Source organism: Echinops telfairi, unplaced genomic scaffold (assembly GCF_000313985.2).
Source record: "Echinops telfairi isolate 266 unplaced genomic scaffold, ASM31398v2 ScPeMD7_7461;HRSCAF=8499, whole genome shotgun sequence".
Lineage (NCBI taxonomy): Eukaryota > Metazoa > Chordata > Mammalia > Afrosoricida > Tenrecidae > Echinops > Echinops telfairi.
The window spans coordinates 1,267,995-1,290,257 of record NW_022111361.1 but is presented as its reverse complement, the minus strand read 5'-3'; the positions used below and the strand labels follow the sequence as shown (position 1 = coordinate 1,290,257).

Below are 22,263 nucleotides of genomic sequence, written 5' to 3'. Positions count from 1 at the left end.
GGTAGCAACGATGAAACATACAACTCTCCTCTAGTTCTTAAATGCTTCCTCCTCACCACTACCAATTCTACCTTACAAATCTGGCTAGACCAGAGGATGTACACTGGTCCAGATAGGAACTGGAAACACAGGGAATCCAGGACAGATGAACCCTTCAGGACCAGAGGTGAGAATGGCGATACCGGGAAGGTGGAGGGAAGATGGAGTAGAAAGAGGGAATCAATTACAAGGATCTACATATAACACCCTCCCTGGGGGACAGACAACAGTGAAGGGGGTGAAGGGAGATGTTAGACAGTGTAAGATATGGCAAAATAATAATAATTTATAAATTGTCAAGGGTTCATGAGTGGGGGGCACATGGAGGTAGGGGGAAAATGAGGAGCTGCTATCAAGGGCTCAAGTAGAAAGCAAATGTTTTGAGAATGATGCAACAAATGTACAAATGTGCTTGACCCAGTGGATGGATGGATGGATGGATGGATGGATGGATTGTGATAAGAATTGTATGAGCCCCCAATAAAATGATTTTTTTTAATCCTATGAAGCACAATTCTACTCTGACACACATGGGGTTCTCATGAGTCAGAACAGAGTATTCTACAACGAGTTTCCTTTCTTTTTATAGCATTTCTTGGATCTCGCTTTTATCAATAACTGCTTCAAATCCATTTTGGATAGAGGTCGGATATAAATACTTCCAATATCAAGTTAAATAGCACTATTTGCACATCTGCAAAGCACAGCATGCTTTGTCACTGGTCACTGCAGCGTGAAATACATGTTTTTGCTTTCTCTCCTTGGTATTGAGTGTGTCCACAGTATGTGTCCTTTTCATTATTTCCAGGAATTGCAATTTTTTATACATCTCTGTAATGCAGCACAATTCAAAGGCATACCAGGCAAATTGAAGTCATATGTTCTCTAAAAACCTCGTAAATTGTGGGGAGGAGCCATGATGTCAGCGCAGTCAGAGACCAGGCTGACCCTTCACAGCAAAGACCTAAGAATCCAAGTGAAACAGATACACTTGACAGCTTGGGCACCAAATGAAATGATGAAGAAACAGATCAAACACCAACTAGAGATTTGGAGACACAGACAATACCCTTCCCCTGGGTGGGTTAGTGCCCTGCACCCCTCGTGCCATTGTCTCCCTCTCCTCCCCACCATTTTTCTCACCCCCTGCCCCTTCTTTGTGTTGGAATGATAAGTACATCCCTGAGTTTGGCCTGTCACCTGCCCGACTGCCTGTACCTCAACCTGTAGAGTGTAAGATAAGTAGCTTTTCTTCTATAACTACTGTGCTGATTAGACTTAGCTCAGTGGACTCATGTTGTACTTGCCCTTTTGTGATTGGCTAACTCTGCTTAGCGTAATTTCCTCCAACGTTTCCCATCAGATGATGTGCTTCATGCAATCATCAGTGCTTTTTAGTGATGCATAGCACCCCATTGTGTGTATGTGCCAGAGTTTTCTAATCCACTTGACTATCGATGGAAATTTAGATTGTTTCCAATTATCTTCAATTGTGAATTGTGCCACGATAAACATTGGAGTGCAGACGACTGGTCATGGTCTATTTCTTACTTCTTCATGGGTATGTGCCCAGTAGAGGGATTGATAGGTCATACGGTAATTCAATTTCCATTTGCTTTAAATATTGGCAGACGGTTTTCCACAGTGGCTATATGTATCTACACAACCACCAGAAGTGGAGGAGAGCTCCTATCTCGCCACATCCCCTCCTTATTGCTCTCTGATAATCTGATTTGGGCTGTCCTCAAGGGAGTTAAGTGGTATCTCATGGTTGTTTTAACTTGCATTGTTCTGATGGCTAATGATTGGGAGCTTTTTCTCATATGTTTATTGGCCATTCAGTTCTCCTCCCTAGTGAAACTTCTGTTCAGGTCTTTTGCCGATTTCTTCAGAGGGTTGACTATTTTCTTCTATTTGCAGGCTATTAGGGTGGTGTCGATTTTAGTAATAAGCCCTTTGTCTGTTGTGTCATTGTTAAAAATCCTCTCCTAGTCTGTGGGTTCCCTTGTTACTCTCTTGGTGAAGTCTTTCAACACACACAAGTGCTTTATCCTTAGTATATCCCACTTGACGATTTCAATTTCACCTGTGTGTGTACCCTTCCTTATTGTAGTTAGCCCAAGTATTCCCTGAACCAAGGTTTGTCTCGATTCCTTCATTGATGGTCCTTATTGTTTTGGGTTTACTTCCAGGTATGTGATCCACCTGGAGTTTGTTGTTGTGCATGAGTTGAGGTAAGGGTCTTATTTCATTTTTCTACATGTGGATATCCATTGTTTCCAGCACCGCTTGTTAAAGAGGGCATCCACCTCCTACTGGATGCTTTTAGGGCCCTTGTTGAAGATTCATTGTCTGTATGCTGATGGGTTTATTTCTGAGTTTTCTGTTCTTTTCCATTGGTTTGAGTATCTGTCATTAGTCCAGTACCATGCTGTTTTGACCAGTGTGGCCGTGTGGTCAGTGTTCAGGTCAGGTAGAGTAGCCCTCTGACCTTGTCCTTCTGCTTGAAGAGCCCCTGTGCATATGAACTTGATGGTCAGTTGTTCTAATTCTTTGAAGAAGGTTGTTGGTATTTGAATCAGAATAGCGTTAAACTTATACTACACTTGAGCTTAGCCAAAAGGCCGAGACACGATGCATTAAACTTATATAATGCCTTGAGTAAGATTGACATCGTTACTATATTGAGCCTTCCAATCCATGAGCATGGGATATTCTTCCATTTGTGGAGGTCATTTCCCGGAGTAGGTTCCCATAGTTTTCCTTGTATAAGTCTTTTATTTTTTTGGTTAGATATATCCCTAGATATTTCAATTTATTCTTGGCTACTGTGACTGAATGAGCATTTTGTTGCACCTCCTCTTCTGCTCTTTACTGCACCATAGTTGGAATCACACTAGAATTACAGCAGACTCCTTGACACAATCCTTCAATGTACTTCAAGATTATTCATACCTGTGTGTCCAAATATACTTTATGTCTCTTATTTAGGAATTTACATTTTAAATGTGATAACTAATAAAAACAAGCTGTAGTGCATATCATCTGTACTGCAGTCAAATATCCTTTGATCTTGATGGTGGAGATCTGGAGCTCTTTATTCTTAACTCTTCTTCAGCCATCCAGACAGCCTCACCTTTAAGAAGATCTCAAAGAAAATGTACGTATTGAAATGTCCGCACTGAATTCTTCTGTAAAGTTTAACCTGGATAGCTTGGGCTATAACAGAATGATTGATGTATTTCTACTTTCTTAAAAGTGTCACATTTTTATTTTCTGTCCTCATTCACATCCATAACACATATATTTTCAAACTTTTTATTGTGGGTTAGGTGGAGGTCCATAAGATAATTTTAAGTATCTTAAAGGCATTACACTCATCACTAAGAATAAAATAACTATTGCGACCACACTCTTGTCTACATGGATCTTATAGCCTAGCATCATAGTCTGAGAGATGACCTTCTTGTGCTGGAGACTAAGGATTGTTTCCCAGTCCGTCCTTAGCCGTAGTGATTACCTCAATGTCCTGGACATGAGAAGAGAATGATGCCAATATTCCCATGCTGTGTTGTAGGAACTTGGAAGTGTGTACAGTATACTTGCTGCGATCTTAAATGCTGGAAACATTGAATTTTCCTCTGTGACATCTGAACACCAGATTGACAAAAGCCACATTTCCCATCACGCAGCTTTGGAGAACTGTGAGTTTTACTGCCTTCCTTTCACAATTGAACTCTTTCAAAGGCTTTGTGTACTGTAAGTATCACATATGGATAATTCCAAGCAATTGTATTCCCCAAATTCTCATGTTTAATTTATGTAAAATGAAGTTTCAAAGTCCACTGCTTAAAGTGTAGCTCCATGCCTAAAAATTAACTGATTATGCTAGAAAGTGTTTCTAAGGATTGGCTTTTATGACTGCATTAGAAGCTATTTACATTTCAATGTAAAAGTATGTAAAATATCAGTCAATTTTAGGAAGGTTGTCTAAGTTAACATAGTTACTTTAACTTGCAGCTTTGGCCTTTATATCGTTTTATAAGTAATAAAGCTCTCTGGAGTCATGTTCACCCTGGTGGATTTTTGTCCTGGCGAGGCTGATTAATGTTGTAGTCATTTTATTCACCTAAGAGAGCTGCTTCATCGTGTTGTTGGTATTGTTGCTCTTACTTGCTGTCAAGTGGACTTCTACTCATGAGAAGGCTGTGTGTTACCGAGTGGAACTCCTGCCTAGAGTTTGATTTTGTTTTGTTGTGCTGAGGCTATTACACTAACAGCAACAAATCAAAAGGTCTTTTCTCCATTGTACATCATGGTACAAGTTTTGGCCTCCAACTAAGTTTTCTTTCATAGAAATCTTGGATGAGTTATTATAATTAATTTAAGATTTCTCAAGTTTATATTTCAATGACCTTATTTTAAAATTTAGAATATACTCTATGCTTTTAATTTGAAAAAATGATCATATTCCATCATAATTCCAAACATCTTAAGAGTTTCCTTCATAAACCTAGGAAATGATGGTAGAAGTTTTTATTTTCTGACTTATCTTGACTCAGGAATAGAATGAGACTTTTTAATGCAACTTAATAGGCCCAAATGCCAAGCCATCCTAGTTCAGACCTGTCCCCAACATCACTGTCATCTCCACCCTTGCCAAATCTCTAGAACTAGCAAGGTTATGCAGCAGAAGTATATGAGGTTGGCATGTACCTGGAAACCAAAAGGTAATCTGTCTGGCCTGTTTATTTCAAAGCAAGCCAGAATTGACACACTAGACATTAGGTTATCAGAATTAGAAGAATGATCAGACAACTTCGATGATAAGCTTTGAATTTCATTGGAAAAGTCATCAGCATGCCATGGGATGAATTTCAATGGTGATGCAGTAGATAAGAGCACACATAGGAACAAGAAAACACATGAAAAGATTGTTGTGATTATTAAACCTTTGTTTTCTGTATAGCAGGAGACAGTCAGATGAGTTCATGTTAATGGGAATATAGGTAAATCAATTATAACATGTTCTGGAATAACCACTAGTGGGAAAGAGAAATTTTATTTAAATGATCTATAAGTGAAGTTACAATGTTTGCCTCCAAAACTCGGTTGCATAGCAAGGTAATTTTATAGGTGCATTGCGTCTTAGCGTCTCAGAAACCCTCGGGGAAGTTCTATCATGGTCTCGGGTCACTGTGCATCAGAGCAGACTTGAGGGCTGTTGGTTGGCTTGCTAATTTCAATGAGGCACCATCCTGCCAATTCTTTCCCATCCTTGCTTCTCAAATCTGATCCTTCAAGACAGCCGCTTTCATGCAAGCACCCTCTCTCATGTAAGACAGTGCATCCACATCCTTTTTGTAAGTGTTCTTCTTCATTCTATAGAATGTCTCGTGGTTGTTGACAATATGCACAGCAGAACATACGCCAATGCAACAATAGCTGCGCGTACAATTCAACGACATTGATTACATTCTTCAAATTGCGTAACCATTCTTTCTCCTATGCCACATTGTCCCTCCTCCATGAGCATAAATTCACTGTCCCCCTAAGAGCCATTGTTGATCTCGGCCAGGTGAATCGAGGCATTTGTGTCCCTTGGGAAGTGGCCTCACTGCCATAATGTCTTCTAACAATGTAACTGTTTGTTTCCAGCTGCTTCTTTGCTTTGCATCCAGGCAGATGAGCTGCAAGAAGCTCTCACCTCCCACTGCGTGGTGACTAGAGGAGAGACCATTATACGTCCCAATACTGTAGAGAAAGCCACTGATGTCCGAGATGCGATGGCTAAAGCTTTATACGGGCGCCTCTTCAGCTGGATAGTCCATCGCATTAACAGCCTGTTGAAGCATGACACCTTGCCAAGGTAACTCTGTTTTTGAAGGAAACCCGCGTCCCCAAGTGTCTGGCGATAGAAATCTGTTTTCTAATGTATTGGCGTGCTTGCTAATCCCTCTGAAGATGCTCCTAATGGGGATCACATAATTTTCAACCGCATGTCTCAATAGATGTGTTTTATTACCTAATATTATCAGTTAACCTCCCATAAAACATTTTAAATTTGAATAAACGTGAGAGAATGCAAATTTTTTTAATGTGACATATTACTATCAATTTTTATCTTATTTTTGGTTGTTAGCACTATCATACAATATACACCATTTTATACTGCTGCATAGAATGCCAATTTAGCCGTTCTTCACCTTTCTTCTAGGGGGTTTGAAGGGGAAGGAGGACTTTTTGTTCATAACTCTCACGATAGCCCTGTAAGTGTAAGTGTTTGGGCCTCCAGAATTCGGTGAAGTGCGGCTCCGAATTACAGCAGATGCCTAGTCAATGGTCACAATAGTGTGTGAGCATTAACGCGACATGGCCAGAAAGCCTACAGCTCATCTTAAAAAAGCTGTTCCTGGCAACCTCCACGGACTGTAGGCTGTCTATAACCCAGGGATTGTGCACAGTCCTCAAACTTACATTTACATCTAAAGCTTTGTTCTGCCAGAAATGACGGAATCTTTAGAAGCTTTGCAAATAGAAGAAATAAGATAGATACCTGCCTTAATATGACGTCCTTTGTGCCTACTTATTAAGTATAAAGGATCAACTGAGGCACAAGTTTTATTATTTTTAATGCCAAAATGCCCACCCGAGTGTTCTCCTGTCAGAGCAAGCTTGCACGGTCCCTCTGCGTTCTCAACTCTCTGTCCCTTCAAATTGCTTCTGCCCTTCCCTGCTGAATTGTACTTCAGCATGGCGAGGTCTGCAAACCACAGTCCAGTTGGCATGCTATGATTTAATGTGGTCAGAATAGTCTGTGTCGTCTTCTGTGGTCACCTCGCAGATGAAAATGCAAACATTTTGACTCTAGAATTTTGCAACATCTGTGTATTCCATATCACCAGGGACTGGACCTCGCTTTGTTAATTATCATATGCATGTTTGGCACTAAATAGCTTCCCAGAAGTTTACGATTTCAAAACAAGCTCTCTTCCAAATGAGCTGCTGGGGGAAAAAAATTCACTACTTTTGCTAAATGTTAACTTTTCTTCCCAGGCAGTAATGAAAATAATTCAAATGGTAGCTTTTTTGTTTTGTTTTAGAAACACAGCTATTGGAATCGTTTTAGTTCGATCCCGAGATTGGGGAGACACTGTGTTCTATTCCGGACTTTGACATTCACATACTGTGGGGCAATAAGCAAGTCCCTGACTTCTCTGAGCCTTTTCTGCCTCTGATGTTAAGTAAGGGCATTGAACAACAATTCAGTTTCAGTTTGTATCTTTTAAGTATTTTATTGGTACATATCTTAGACCCTTTAGGTATCACTCAAAAATTGTGTCTTTCCTGCCAAAAAAACAGAAGCATGGGTCATCCAAGGGGATTTCAAGAAGTGTGTGCACTATTTCCATGAACTTTTCGAAGCTCCTTTGTATCAGCACATGTACGCTAAAATATTGTCCATAGTTGTGATTGCAAACCCCTCGCACTCACTCCAGTCTGTTCCAACTCATAGTGACCCGCTAGGACAGAGTCGGACTGTCCCTGTGGGTTTATGAAGCTACACATCTTTATAGAAGCAGAGCGCCTCATCTCTCTCCCTTGGGGCAACTGGTGGGTTTAAACTGCAGACCCTGGAGTGAGCAGCCCAACATGATGCCTTTAGGGCTCTTCAGTCAACTGGATCATTTCTTGGCTCCTTCCTGACTTTATAATGACTTCAATAATTCTCTCTATGGGATCCTATGAAGCAAAGAAATTATAAAAGAACAATAATTCTTGTACTGGTATAAATTTGAAGTTGATATCATGCCTCATCTAAGTACACAGAATTATACTTACTATGTAAAATTAAAAGCTTCCAGAAATATTCACCTATCTTTTCTTCTGTGGCATAGATCACATATTTAAAGTTGAGATATCCGGGTGGAGGCTACACCTGACCTTTTCTGGCTTTAAAAGGAGGAGGGAGGAGAGTCACCAGCCCAAACCACCAGACTGAGGTTGATTTTGATGAGAAGTCAGACATACCTCCACCCTCAGGCCTCCTTTACCCTAATCTGACAGTAACTGTCACTCCGTCACACTTCCCTCCTCTTCTGGGTTCAATAATCAATTAGAATAGCCACACAGAACCCAGACACAGTAAAATTCCCACAGTTATGGGCTTACTGGGAAACTAACAGGTTGTATATAAGTCGGGATCAGAGATAGGATACAGTTCTTTCGTCCACAGCACTTCTTCCAGCCACACTGGAAGGCATGCTCCCTCTCTCTCAGGTTCTTGACCTCTCGGCTCTTGTGGTCGTGAGTTTATCCACTCCTGCTTCTCAGATGGCTTACTTCAGACCCAATAGAATGACAAAACTGACCAGTCCTCTCACTAGAGTTCCACTCACACTATTTGCATGTTCCCACTCAATCATTTAGTGAGAATTACGGCAACTATGAGTAGAGAACCATATCAAATAAACTACACCACAAATATTCTGAACTCAGTCACCTCCAAATGGAGAGAGCACGCTTCATTTCACAGAACACAGTTGCTAGCTGTCCGTTCTGAGTCAGAATACTATATACTACCTAGCATAGTTAATTAAAAGGAAACATCTGTGTTTTCCTTTTGAAAGTCACACCAAAATAACTTTATTGGTCATAAATTGATTGGAGGGAGGGAAGTGGGAGAATGAGGTGTAAACTTTATGACTAAGTCTCAAACCTTTAGTGGACAGAGATAAATATGGAGAACCATAAAAAGTGTATTTTCAATATATTATCTAATTATTTTGGTTTTTTAAAAATAATTTGTTTTCCTTTGGCTTGTAGAAAATAAACACAGCAGAACCTACACCAGCCCAGTCGTTCAACATGTCCAATTCAGTAACAATAATTACATTCTTTAAGTCGCACAACCATTTCTTATCTTAGATTTCTCATTTATTTTCTCACTCTCAGTCAAAAGGGAGAAAATGCTGACCAGAATTTAAAATTCTCATGGACTTCTAGTTTCTCGAGCCATTGAGGCTGGATGAATCATGAAACTATTGTTAGAGAATCTTTAGACTTTAAACCAAAGAGAACTCCTGAAGTTTTCTGAAAATGAAACAATAATTTAGCCAGAAAAGCATGTCTACCCTGGGCATCCTTCAGTATCTTTTTAAGAATGATTAAGTGGGATTGAGACACCCTGCGGATGTAATTGGTTACTGGTCCGGTTGCTAGCCACCAGGCTTGTTCATTCAGGAAATTCTGGGGCACAAAGAGTTGTCTTCTCTGGTCATAGGGAATCAACAAGTATTTGTTCTTTAGACAGAAAGGGTTTGAAGCCATGTTCATATCAAGTGGGTGTCAGAGAAAGTGTTTGTATATAATCCAGGAGAAATAACCTAGGAGAAAGCTCAGGAAGATTTCAGAGAGTTGGGTCTGTGGCTGGATTAAGGGATTTCCATCTGCTAAAGGATATATAGTCTTTACTTGCAGTCTTTTTCATGAAAGAAAGACAAATATGTCCGAATTCATAATTTAGTTCTGCATGTATGACTCTCTAGTCTTCCCTCTCGAATTGGCACCCAATAGCCTGTGACTCTATGAATATTTATGAGCACTTTTGTTCACTGAGGGGACCCTGGTGGTGTAACGGGTTACGTATTGGGCCACGAAAGGTAAGGTAAACAGAGCACACCAGCCATCCCACAAGAGAAAGATGAGACTTTCTGCTCACATAAAGATTTATGGAACAGAAATGCTAGAGAGCACCTCTATTCTGCCCGGTGGGGTCACTATGAGTCAGAATCAATGCAGTCGCGGTGGCTTTGGGTATATGGATTAAATTGACAGCAGCCACTTGAAAGAATAACTCGTTTAATTTTTTACATTTTTGTTATAAAATAATCCACTTGAATTTACAGCTTTATGGATTATGAAAAAACACTGTCTTTCCATTCTAGTTTTCCACAAATATTTAAGGCCCTCTATACTATATTTAAATATTGATATTAATATCTTAATAGAATTGTTAATTATAATATTAATATAATTATTAATATTAACAGCCTAAATATCTATATTTAAATATATACATAAGCAAATAACCCAAAAGGAAAAAAAATTCCTGAAATAGTGACAATATTTATAACAGCTATATTAGACAGGATTCTACAAAACCAGGACTGAGGTAGTTAAAAGTTTATTGTGCCAACCTGGCCAATTAACACATGTAGGATTATTTGAAGGGTGGCGAGATAAATGGCTTGGTAAGTCTGGCCTTTCTAGTTCTCGGGTCTCTTGCTCTCTGATGGTCAGACCAGGGTGCAGCTGCCTTAGCCAGTTAGTTCCCTGCTTCAGCAGGCAAGGCTCACTTCCTGCAAGACATCCCTGAGAAGAAGCCACATGGACCTATGTGAAGCCCTGGGTGCTGGAGCAGCCATGTGGAGACCCCTGCCAGGGTTGAGATGCTTACTTGTAAGATGGAGGAGGACTTTGTGGATTGGTGTTGGACATATGGGCTAATGTTGGACTTGTGGGCTTGAGCAGCACTGGGTTGGGATGTTTTCTTGATGTGCACCTACCCTGTATGTAAAACTTTCTCTTATACATAGGAGTTTCTGTGAATTTGTTTCTCTAAAGTGCCCAGACTAACACAGGACACTTATAATTATATATATATTTATATAGATAGGTATATACAACATAAGAAATAAACAGTTAATTAGTCTATAGAGCAGTACAAATGGTTCCACACAACTCACTTCCATGAGACAGCTAATACACTGGCAGTCCTTCAAGTCTTGAGGGCCACCGGGGGCAAGTCAAGGAAGCAGACAGCTGAGTCCTCTTTAGAGCAATTCAGGCAATCCCGGCCCCAGGCAGCAAACAGCAAGGCAGGTCACCAACAGTCAGCCAGATGACAGGGTCCGACAGTCACCAGCTCAAGCGATGTATACTCCAGTAGCATGGTGAAGCAGGTCTCGAAGGAACGTCAAACTGTAGGGACACAGTCCACGGGTTAGGTGTCCCACAGGTAGTGCAGCTCGCAAGTTGAGGTAGAAAACCAGCTAAGGCAGTCGCACACTGGTCTAATCATTAAAGAGCAAGAGACAAGAAAGGTGAGGCTCACCTAGCCATTTATCTCTCCGCCCTTCAATTAATCCCTCATGTGTTCATTGGCCAGGTTGGCACAATAAACCCACCTATCACATAGCCTATATTATTTATTGTCCTAAAATGAAGGAATATATATATGTATATATGTATACTTTGAAATAATTTTTTGCTCTTTCAATATAGATTTTACTGAATAAATTTTTGCTAGGTCTGGCTAGACCATTTTTCCCAACTCATCCAGGGCTCTGACTTTTGGGCTTACAAATCCATTAGATAGTATATAACAGTGTTTTTTGTAGGACAAGGAAAATATTGTGTCATTTATATTAAAATTGATGCTGCCTTCCTCATCTTGCTGTTCTATAAAAGGAAATGTTTGTGTTTTCAATTAGGAAAATGTTCACTTTAGGCGTCTATTCTGATGGTAGTTTCTTTGCCAGGTCACACAAGGGTGCTCTGAAATATTCTGTTTTCCTTTTTCTATTCATCTGTTATATCTGTTAAGGAAACAAGTAAGATTTTAAAATTATGTCTCTTTAATTCTTTTAGTGATGATGGAGATGAACTGAGCATTGGCATTCTTGATATATTTGGCTTTGAAAATTTCAAGAAAAATTCCTTTGAGCAGCTGTGCATTAACATTGCAAATGAACAAATTCAGTATTATTTCAATCAGCATGTGTTCGCCTGGGAACAGGTAAGTGAAGTATAAAACTGCGTGCAGGGGTGTGCTATAAGAAATTTTGCGCGAATGAAGCCTGATCTGATTCAAAGACTTAGAGCCTTAAATATTTAATAAAGTCATAGTAAAAAACCAGAAATGAAACGCTAAAGAGAAACAAGCATGAATTTGGCATAACTTGGCACCAGGTGTTTAGTGTCCTCCACTGATAATGCTGGAGGCGTCTCCAAAACTTAGCAAGTCTGAATCTCTGCAAACAAAGGAGATTCCTCTGAGAAACCAAGTGTCCATGTTTTTTTGTAGTCTGAACAGTTGAGAGGCTGTTTGAAATTTAAATATCTGCTAGCACGCTTCGAACCTCTCAATTCCAGTAGTTATTCACCAGAACACAGTGACAATGGGCTTGATGCACAAAGCCCGAAAATGGGGATTTTATCAGGGTACAAAGTGCAATTCATGAATTAAAATTCAAAACTCCTCCCAAGAGAGAAACCGGCAACTTGCATGGGTTGCGTTTGACAAAAATCATAGCATTAAGATATTTCCAATACTTTTTCTAAGTGTAAGGAAAGTAATCATGTTTGATGTTATTCCAGATGTTATTTTTCCCCCAAAATACTCTGAAGTGGGGCTTTTTGCATGTTTCATGAATAGCATTGAAGTTCTTCATTAACTTTGAGATAAATTAGAGATGGGTAAACTTTTTTTTATTCAAAATATTTAGATTTATTGAGCATTTTGAAGTTACATTTGGAAAACAGTGGTAACAAGAGCATACATTTAGATCTTGACCTTTCTTAGATTGAAAAAAACAGGATAAATAGGCTTTATCTGTGTTTATCCATCTCTTCTCATGTACTCAAGGATATGCTACCAAATATTCATTCGCTCTACCTCTTCACCCCTTCTGGTCTTCTCTGCCTTACTTTATTGGTGCTATTCTTTAGTCAGCATTTGAGAAAATGTTTACTTCCTACAGCAAGCAGGAAAGCTTTACATTTTAAATAGGAACTGTTCCCTGGAGTCTCAACACTTAACCATACATAGTTTAACTGAACTATAAACAGTGTCTGCCTTGAACAGTTTGCCTTGTAAAGATCTCTTTGGGATCACATCGACAACAAGTTGAGAGCTGAGCTAGGAAACTTTGAGGGGAGTGAGTTCAGAGCCACAGGGAGGAACGGTTCACACGAGGAAGGCCAGAACGGCGACATAACTAGAAACTGTAATCAAGGTCCCTGAATCGCATGTGTAGAAATAGGTGTTCGCCTGTATTTTCTCAACAAAATCAAAATAACTGATGGCAACATACGTACAAATCTGCTTGATACAATTAATGTATGGAATGTTATAAGAGTTGGAAGAGACCCCAATAAATTTTTAAAAATAACTTCTTAAAGAAACAAACAGGAAAACAAAACTTTTCCCCAGCCCAGTCATCTCTGTAGCCATGACCCACTCTCTTCCCTCTTCAATATTCATCAAACCTTTTTTTGCCCTCCTTTGGGGACATTGAATCATTAGGATCTGGCTTTGAACTCCTCCACCCCACTCGAATGACTGACCCTTGCTAATTTAATTGGTAATCAGTAGAAGAAACTTTCCGATATCAACATTCGTCATTGGCATGTGTCTTTCTAGACAGTCCTTCCCTTGGCATTCCTGGCACCATCTGGCTTAGATGCTTCCAGTGTATTTGATGGCTCCTCGTCGACTTTTCCAGGCCCCATCTCAGACCATTTTAATCAGGATCTCTCGAGGTGGATTCCAGGCATCAATATTTGGTCAAAGTGTTCAGGATCATCCAATACACAGCCACGATTGAAAACTACAGCTCTAAATTCCAGTTAATACAACATATAAATACGGAACAACTATTAAGTGAAATCATTCATTCAAGCCATGGTCACTCCTTTGTGGTGAATATAATCACAGACTTAACCGAGCAGCCTTGGTCTAATAGAGCCGCTACTGTTACAGCCCTGGTGGTGCAGTGCTGACATGTTGGACTGAGATCCAAATGGTCGGCAATTGCAAACCACCAGCAGCTCCGTGGAGAAAGATGGGGCGTTCCACTCCCCTAAGTGGTCACAGTCTCAGAGACCCCCAGAGGGTCACTATATTCAGCTTTGACTTGATTTCAGGGCGTTCGAGAAAAAATATCAGTAGGAACATGGGTGCAGTGATCCAAAACCCTAGCTGCTACTCCGAAGGTCTGTAGTTCTAACCCACTAACCACTCGGCAGGAGAAAGCTGTGGCAGGCTGCTTTCATGAAGATTGACACCTTTGGAACCCTATGGGGGACGGTTCTACTTTGTCCTCTACGGTCACTATGAGTCTAAACAGACCCATGGCTGGTTTGAGCTTGCAGTAAGAGATAATATTTTCAGGTGCATGGGCAAGCAAATCGTTTGGCCAAATCTGAGCAAGAGACAAGCACTATCTTTATTGACAGACTTACACGATTGGAATGTAATAACGGTTTGCTGAAAGTACTTACTTATTACACCCTTGCAAGACTGGATTATTTTCTGCTTTGAGTATTTTTTAAATTATGTTCTTTCAATAATGAAATTCCTTGTGAATGAAATGGGAAATTTTTTGAACGAACATGGATTTTGAGACAATTAGGAGCATATGTCCTGAGAGGGTCCGTGGCAGTGGGGTGGCCTTAAGGACATGAGGCCTGCTTCTTCTGATTCTGCAGGCATGCAGCCTTCCACCAGATGATGGCGCACACTCAAAGTGGGAGAGCAGCTTCCCACTAAACCCCAGGGGAAGTAATGTAGGTAGGTGGGCACTGTACTTGTTTTTTTGTGCCACGGTTCACGAAAAGGTTTAAGTACCTTAGCTGAAGCCAAAGTGCCACTTTGCCGACACCCATGCTGCACGTGCTCCAAATCACTGCTTTCTCCGTCATCTCATGTGTATAAGCCTGGACTCTACATGAAGAATAAGGAACTACGTTGTCGACAAAGAATGTCAACTAGATGACGGTCTACAGAAGAACAAACAAATCTGCCTTGGCATAAGTATACTTGGGATGGTCCTCAGAAACTAAACTTTGGGCATGTTATCAGGTGGAACCAGCCCCAGAAGAGGGACATCATGCTTGGTAATATATAGGTCAGCAAAGAGAGGAAGACCCTCAACAAGATGGATGGACACCTTGGCTGCAACAGCCGTGCCTGCATCTCACGGTTGCGAGGATGGTGCAAGACCAGGCATGCTCTCGTGCTGCTGTGGCGAGACTTGCTGGAAGTCAGATCTGACTCGATCTAACAAGAGCTCGCAATAGCCTAGCTTTAGGTAGGATGTAGTGTACTGTGGGATAGTCCGGTGAAGTTGGTTATTGAGGTACTTGCTGAATAGAAGGGTCCCACTGCCTTCCAGTATAAAAATGCCCAATAGAAGATAGTCAAAGAATTCCCATGAGAGAATTTATGATGGTGACCTCATCTCTAGTTTGTGTGTGTGTGTGTGTGTGTGTGTGTGTGTGAGAGAGAGAGAGAGAGAGAGAGAGAGAGAGAGAGAGAGAGAGAGAGAGTTTTGTTTCTTGGAATAGTTGCCCCAAACTAAGCATTTGTATTGCTTTCAAAACATTTTCCTAAATCCATGTACCACTGTTATTCATTCGTTGGAAGCAATGCCACCTTCCTCTTCGTTGCCTACCTTTCTTGGGACATTAATTTTGTACCTAGGAATCTCTTAGCACAAAACCTGGACTGTCCAGAACTTGTGCCCTTCCTTTCCCTCATTACCTTGATATTTATGTCGCATATGAGTGCTGGCCTATAATAGCATACTTTTCTAGTGTGTGTGATATGTATTGCCTGAAAGTGTCTGGAGTTTCATATTTCAAATTATTTGTGGAATCATCATTTTTCTGGCACCAAATGAGCAAATTTACATACACTGGCTTAATAACACTTAAAGGGACCGTTTGTATCTGGAAGCAAGAGTCTGGAATTAGATGCAGCTCCTGCAGATGGAAGGCAGCCAGCTCTTTAGTCTGCATTTAATCATGTTAACCTTGAGACGCCATCAACCTCTTCTCAGTCCATTGTACTTGGAGAGTAAATCATTTTCTCTCAAATTTATCCATGTCGATAATGTACTATTCACATTTCCGCCTTGCCTACTCCATTTGTGTATCATTATTATGATACATGCCATGTGGTCCACAAGGCTTTCGGATAACAGCTCAAACCACCCCCAAGTGAATATTCACTAAGGGAGGCATCATTTTCCAATAGCCAAGGTTTGGGTTTTGTTCATTTATTTTCAGATTGTTTTTTCCGTATGAATAAGAGCTCAATATTAAAGCCCAGAATGTTAGGAATTTTAGTGTTCGCTTGAATCATGTACCCTTAGCAAACTGCCCGCGTTGCCACAGGCCTTATGAAGCTCATCTCCTGCCAGTACTGGTGAAGCTCACACCCTGCCGTCACGTCCATTCTGACTCATAGCGACCCTCTTTGACGGTACCATGAACAGAAGTGCTCGTCTTTCTCCTTCAGAGCATCTTGGGGTTCAGACAGCTGATCTTGGGGTTACTAGCCCAGTGTATAACCCACTAAGCTACTGGGGCTCCTCACTAGTCCTGGTGGAGGAGTTTCTGTTTTGTCTTGTTTTGACTTTGCACTGTGGTTTAATCATTATACTATGGACACACAAAAGAAAAGACCCTAGCTCCCTAGAAATTTGCATGCCAAACCAGTGGCTATGTGCACCAACTGTAGTAGCCACACTTTGAGACTAAGTTCAAGTTCTGGGTGGCACTAACAGCTATGAAGTTACTAACTGAGAGGTGATTAGTTTGGATGCATCCAGAGGCCCCTCAACAGATAGTCTCGGTGGTCTACCTTTGTGAAACCAGTTATTTGGAAACCCAGTGAAGCATAGTTTGACACACCTGGGGTCAACATGAATTGGAATTGACTCAACATGATTCAACAACAACTGATTCGATTTGGTGGGGTGAGGGAGAAAGGAATAAGTTGGCATCATTAAAAAAAATGCCAATGGATAGCTAGAAAATACATATGATGCTACCAAAAAAAACCGAAAATAACATTTGCCCTCTAATTCTAAGATCTGCTCTATTTTCTTATAACCCTATCTGACCATTAACTATACTAAGGTTTTATTTTTTTTCCAGATGATGAAACAATTTTATTTCATTTGTCTTTGAAACCACAGACACTGTGTTCTTTATATAAAAACGGTAGTATATATAATATATTCTATCTATATACTATAAAATAATTCTATAGACCCTTAGGAAAAAAGAAAGAAAAGAAAGAACACTGTTATACGGTTCCATTGAGGTTGGCTTGAAAAGAAGCCTCGCATCTGGACTGATTCCTAACACATAGCATCGCACCACTCTGCATCTTTTAGTTCTTGGAGTATCGATTACTGTTCCTTGTTCCTGCATCCTTTCATATTTGGTATGCAGTTCCTTGTTCCTGCTTCTTCAGTACTTGGCACCATATATGTATTCATTTTTCACTTAACACTCCATTGGTTCGTCAACCTTTTGTGCAGGTTTGTCAGAAGGTTAAGCAGGCTGGGCCTTCCTCCCTGGCCTTTCTTGAAGACCCTGCAGGAAAGGACAAACACTATCACCATCATCATCACCATCATCATCACCGTCATCGTCATAGATCGTAAGCTCCAAACCTTTGCTAACAGTATCGATGGAAAACAGTATTTGTTGTTAAATTCTGCTCAGCGGAAAGTCTCTTTCTTAGAGCACGCAGACCATGTTTAACTAGTTGATTCAAATCACGTGCCACAAAACTCAGATGAACGCCTCTGTAAGTAAGTCCAAGCTGATTGAGAGCAAGCATCGATGGACTTAGCTCTACAGGGTCCGACAATGCGAGGGCCTGTAGCATCAAACCCAGCAGTGAGCAGCCCCACATCGTGCTGCCTCCAGCCACTTGGAGAGTCAGTCTCAGAATTTCTTAATTAGTTAAAGAAGTGTTCTAATATAGGATCAAATTCTTTCTTTTCAATGTAGTTCAAGCTAATTGAACATCATTAATGAAGGCCTGTAACGTCCTTAATTGTCATGTAAGCCAACACAAGACAAGTAGAGACAATACAACACAGCAGTATTGCTTTGAGTAGTTTTATGATACACTTGACCCTCCACCACAGCCAAGGATGAGTGCTGGAGGAATTATCTCTTCTCATGTAGCACCACAATTGTTTGGAGTCTAAGAAATCCAGGACACAGAACCACCAATAAGAAATCATAGATCTCCTCTAAGAATACTTTAGTTTTCCTGAAATAGCCATGTCTATGTCTGGAAATTATCAGTTGTTTACAGGGGCTGATAAAAGACTCAACCCAATCCATTACTGAGTACCCGTTTTTCAAGGGTAAACTTAAAAAACTTGCACACACACACACACACCTACACCCATCCCCACCCACACCAAAATTTAGCATATAGTAAGTGGAAATCCATTTCTAAACTTAAATGAAAGTTAACTAACTTTAACACTTTCACAAGCTTATCTATTTTCTTTATTTTCAATATAATTAAATTTAAGCTAATTAAATATTATTAATGAAAGCCTGTAGCTGCTTCTTTAATATTGCATAATCTGCTGCATATTAGAGAAAGTTCTATCTTTCTTTTCAATGGAGTTCAAACTAATTAAGTATTGTTAATCAAAGTCTGTCACTTCCTAATAACTAGCACAAATATTAAGTATTGAAATCATTTATGTACAGTTCCATAACTGCTGACATAAAAAGGATACTGGGCTCTTTTTTAAATGTACCTATCTATAGTCTTTTTAAAAAATAATTTTATTGTGGTAAAATATATAGCAATAAAAGGAAAACATTTGCCGTTGTAGCCAGCTTAAGTGTACAATGCAGTGACATTAATTGCATTCACTCTGAGACAGCCACACCAATGTCCCTTTCCAAAAGCTGTTCATAATCCAAGCAGAAACCCCTTAAGCAACCCTTTCCATTTTGAAATGCCTTCCAGTGATGAAGGTACCTTTTCACGTGAGCCCTTTAGCTCTGTTTCTGTTCAAGAGTGAGCCTCGGCATGCGTTTCATATGCGCAGGCACCCACGGGATGACAGCCACCCTTCAGAGTCCTTTCCTGAGCCAGAACCGATGGCAGCACACCCACCGTGGAGACAGGGGAATGGCGGTGAGCACGCTGGCTTCTCGTGCACAAAGTGATGGGTCTGACGTTCAGTCCCAGCTGCTCACATCCTAAATGCTAACGCTTTGGAGATTTTTAATGTGGGCACCAACCCATGGTCTGTGGCAATGGCAAAGGATAAAAATTCATTCAGTTGCATAATGCCTACATTGTCAACATTTGCATTACCTTATAAAGTGCAAAGGATTCGTCATCTAATGCCCCCCCCAAAAAAATTCAAATTAAACTCCTTACATGTGTTTTGCTGACAATGTTTTTTTTGTTTTTCAATTTTAAATCCAACTCATCCCTATCCACAAAAACCATATGGCTATTGCGAAGGTAAGAATTGTTTTATGTTTGTTAGTCCTCCAATTGATAAAGGTCACTTTTCTGGAAGGGAACCCTTTTTTAAAAAGCATTAACACAGTCAAATACATTTAAGAAACTCTTAAGACAATAACCTGCCTTCTTAAATGCTGGCCAGGTTTCAGGTTGCCATTTGAGATCCCATACGAGGACTCTGAGCTGCACACACACTGAATGACTGCAGGCAGTGGTACCTCCTCCACCAATAAGGTGCTCCTCTTTCACATTCCCTCCCCTCATTCAGCACCCACTTCACACCCAGTCTGTTTCCCCATCATGAAGCTGGGTCAGCAACCTTCATGCGTTTTCCAGACTTACTGTATTTATTCTAATAATCTAGCTTCAAAAATAACTTCCAGTGAAAGATAAAAAGTAGGAGCATTGATCCCTAAATATACTGCTGTTTTCTATAGGTGAGGTTAGAGCATATGATCAACAAATCAACATTAAAACTCGGGGTGAACCTTCAACACTATGATAAAGAGGAACAGTTGAAGATGAAAGATACCCCTCTCTTGAGGAAAGATTTCTGAATTGTGAACCTCTACACCTCCTTTTCCTAAGCTGATACCAAAGCAAAACCCAAACTGTGGCCGTGGAGTTCATGTGGACTCACGGCAACGCCACGTGTGACAGAGTAGGACCGAGTGCCACACACTTCTTGGCTCTCTTCTGTATGGAAGATGCTTGCCAGCCTTTGTCCTGGGAAGTGTCTGGGTGACTTTAAACCACCCATCTTTGAATTTGGAGTCAAATACGAATTTTTTTGTGGCCCTCAGGGACTTATCTGTCCATAACTATAAATCTTTAAAAGTCTTTATGTCTTTTAATGTGCATTTGGGATAGGTATTACATGTCAAATATTAGAATTTTCCTCTTTAGCGTCTATGGTATGTCTGCTTTTCTGATGAAGGAAGCTTCTCATGGGAACATCGCTCTGAGACGGTTTCCTCCAATGTATAATAAAATTTATGTAAAAATAAAACAAGGATATTGCATTAGGAGTTGCCCCAAATACTTTCTCATTAGGTTACTTGTCAAATTCTGGATTAATGACCTGTGTCATCTCAAGTTAATGAAGGCCAATGTTCCCGCTGCCTTGCCATTTAACATTAACATAAAAACCAACGGGATCATCAATATCAGTTCTGAATAGAAAATACAGGAGGACATCGTTTCAAATCACAAATGTTGCTCTGTCATAAGAGTTTAGATAGTTACATGTCTATTATCAACACTTGCCTTTATTTTATTAACACCATTTTACTTAAAACAAAAGTACTATGTCTATTTAGAGAAAAAGAATGATAAAGCAAATATTGCAAACTATTAGAAATTGAGGGATTTGAGGACAAGCTATAGAGAGATATTATTCCTTCAACTCCTTGTAGCTTTATAGTTATTTCAAAGTAAACCGCTTATGTGACAAACACGGTCAGTTCACCTTGAGTGCAGATAGCACCCTTTAGTAAACCCTGTATTTTCAACCTTTACAATTCTCTCTCTTAACAACAAGGAGACTTTTGTGAACAGTTGGGATGAGGAACTTCATTGTCACAGTCACACTTCTTTGAGCCATTGTTCTGCAGGAATTTTTTCTAAAAGGCAGACTTCAAGGAATACATGTGATTATGTAGTTTCTTTTCTCTTGCAAATGTCAGTCCACCATTTTGACTGCATTTATTCATTAAATGTCACAATTCATCCAGGCAATGTGGCATTTCAAAATGCTAGAGCTACAAGAAACCTAAGACACCTGCATTTCAAAAGCACTCCCAGTGCGTTACATAAGGTTGCACAACTGGGAAAACAAACCCAGACCAGAATATTTTGCCGATTACCCCACGGCGTTTTGATGTAAATAAACAGAGTTGGAAAGAGCCTGCAGTCTAACAAAGCAATTTCCCAGGCAGAAGAAATGGATCCTCTTATCTATTAAAAAAAGAGAGCGAGGAAAATGTCGGTCTTTTCACATTGAAAAGCCTGAGAGGGGAATTGGAGAAATTAAGTGCCACTGAGGAAAGCAACAATAGTAATTGTTACAGAGCCAAGCAACTGCAGGGAAGAGGGGACCATTTAACAGGAAGACTGTGAGCTAGAACATGGACCAGCTGAAAGGAGAAAAGAAGCCAAGGCACATCCCAGATCTCACGATTGGAGTTCAGAGGCTGAGAGCATCTTCCTGTGCCCTAAAGACCAGGACTCTGCCTCCTTCGTTTCTACCTTCCCCAGCCCACACACTCCTGCATAGAGTGTCTTGCATAAACTAGGCACTCCTTGATGTCTATTAAAATTGAGTATGGCATCCCCTACAATGACCCGTACCACAAAATGCAATGTGGCAGGTGCCATGCTTCCCTTCCATCCCCTGAAATGGATAGAAGGGAAAATGATAGACAGGCCTCCAAAGGAAAGATGCTGGTTTCTGACTTGAAAAGACCCAACACCGGAGAATAAGTACTGAAGGTCATCTATGCCGCTGCCACTTGCTACCAATCTGGCCCCAACTCCTAGTGAGTGACCTTCTGCATAATGGAAGGAAACACTGCCCACCCGGCTACCACCTCCACCTTCTTGGTAGCTGTCATGTTGGAGCTCATTTGTGCGGCTGCCGTCCTCCTCTAGGCACTGGAGGGCCTTCATTTTCGTTGCCTCCTCGCCAAGTCGGATGTCTTTTTCAGAAGTTGGCCTTTTCTTATGATGTGTCCAAAATGGAGCAGGCCCCAATTTCTCCACCCTCACTTGTTTTTAATCATTTTATTGGGGCTCTTACAGCTTTTATCACAATCCATACATGCCTCCATTGTGTCAAGCATATTTGTACATATGCTGCCATCATCATTTTCAAAACGTTTTCTTTCTACTTGAGCCCTTGGTATCAGCTCCTC

The 22,263-nt window shown here is 40.5% G+C and overlaps 1 protein-coding gene across 1 annotated transcript in view; it reads left to right on the top strand.

Annotated features, from left to right (window-relative positions):
* MYO3A (myosin IIIA) overlaps positions 1-22,263 on the top strand; it is a 247,253-nt gene that overhangs the window by 129,975 nt on the left and 95,015 nt on the right. The window contains exons 16-18 of the mRNA XM_004716113.2: positions 3,617-3,743; positions 5,698-5,908; positions 11,692-11,839. Of these exons, the coding sequence (XP_004716170.1) occupies positions 3,617-3,743; positions 5,698-5,908; positions 11,692-11,839 (486 nt within the window). The remainder of the gene's footprint in view (positions 1-3,616; positions 3,744-5,697; positions 5,909-11,691; positions 11,840-22,263) is intronic.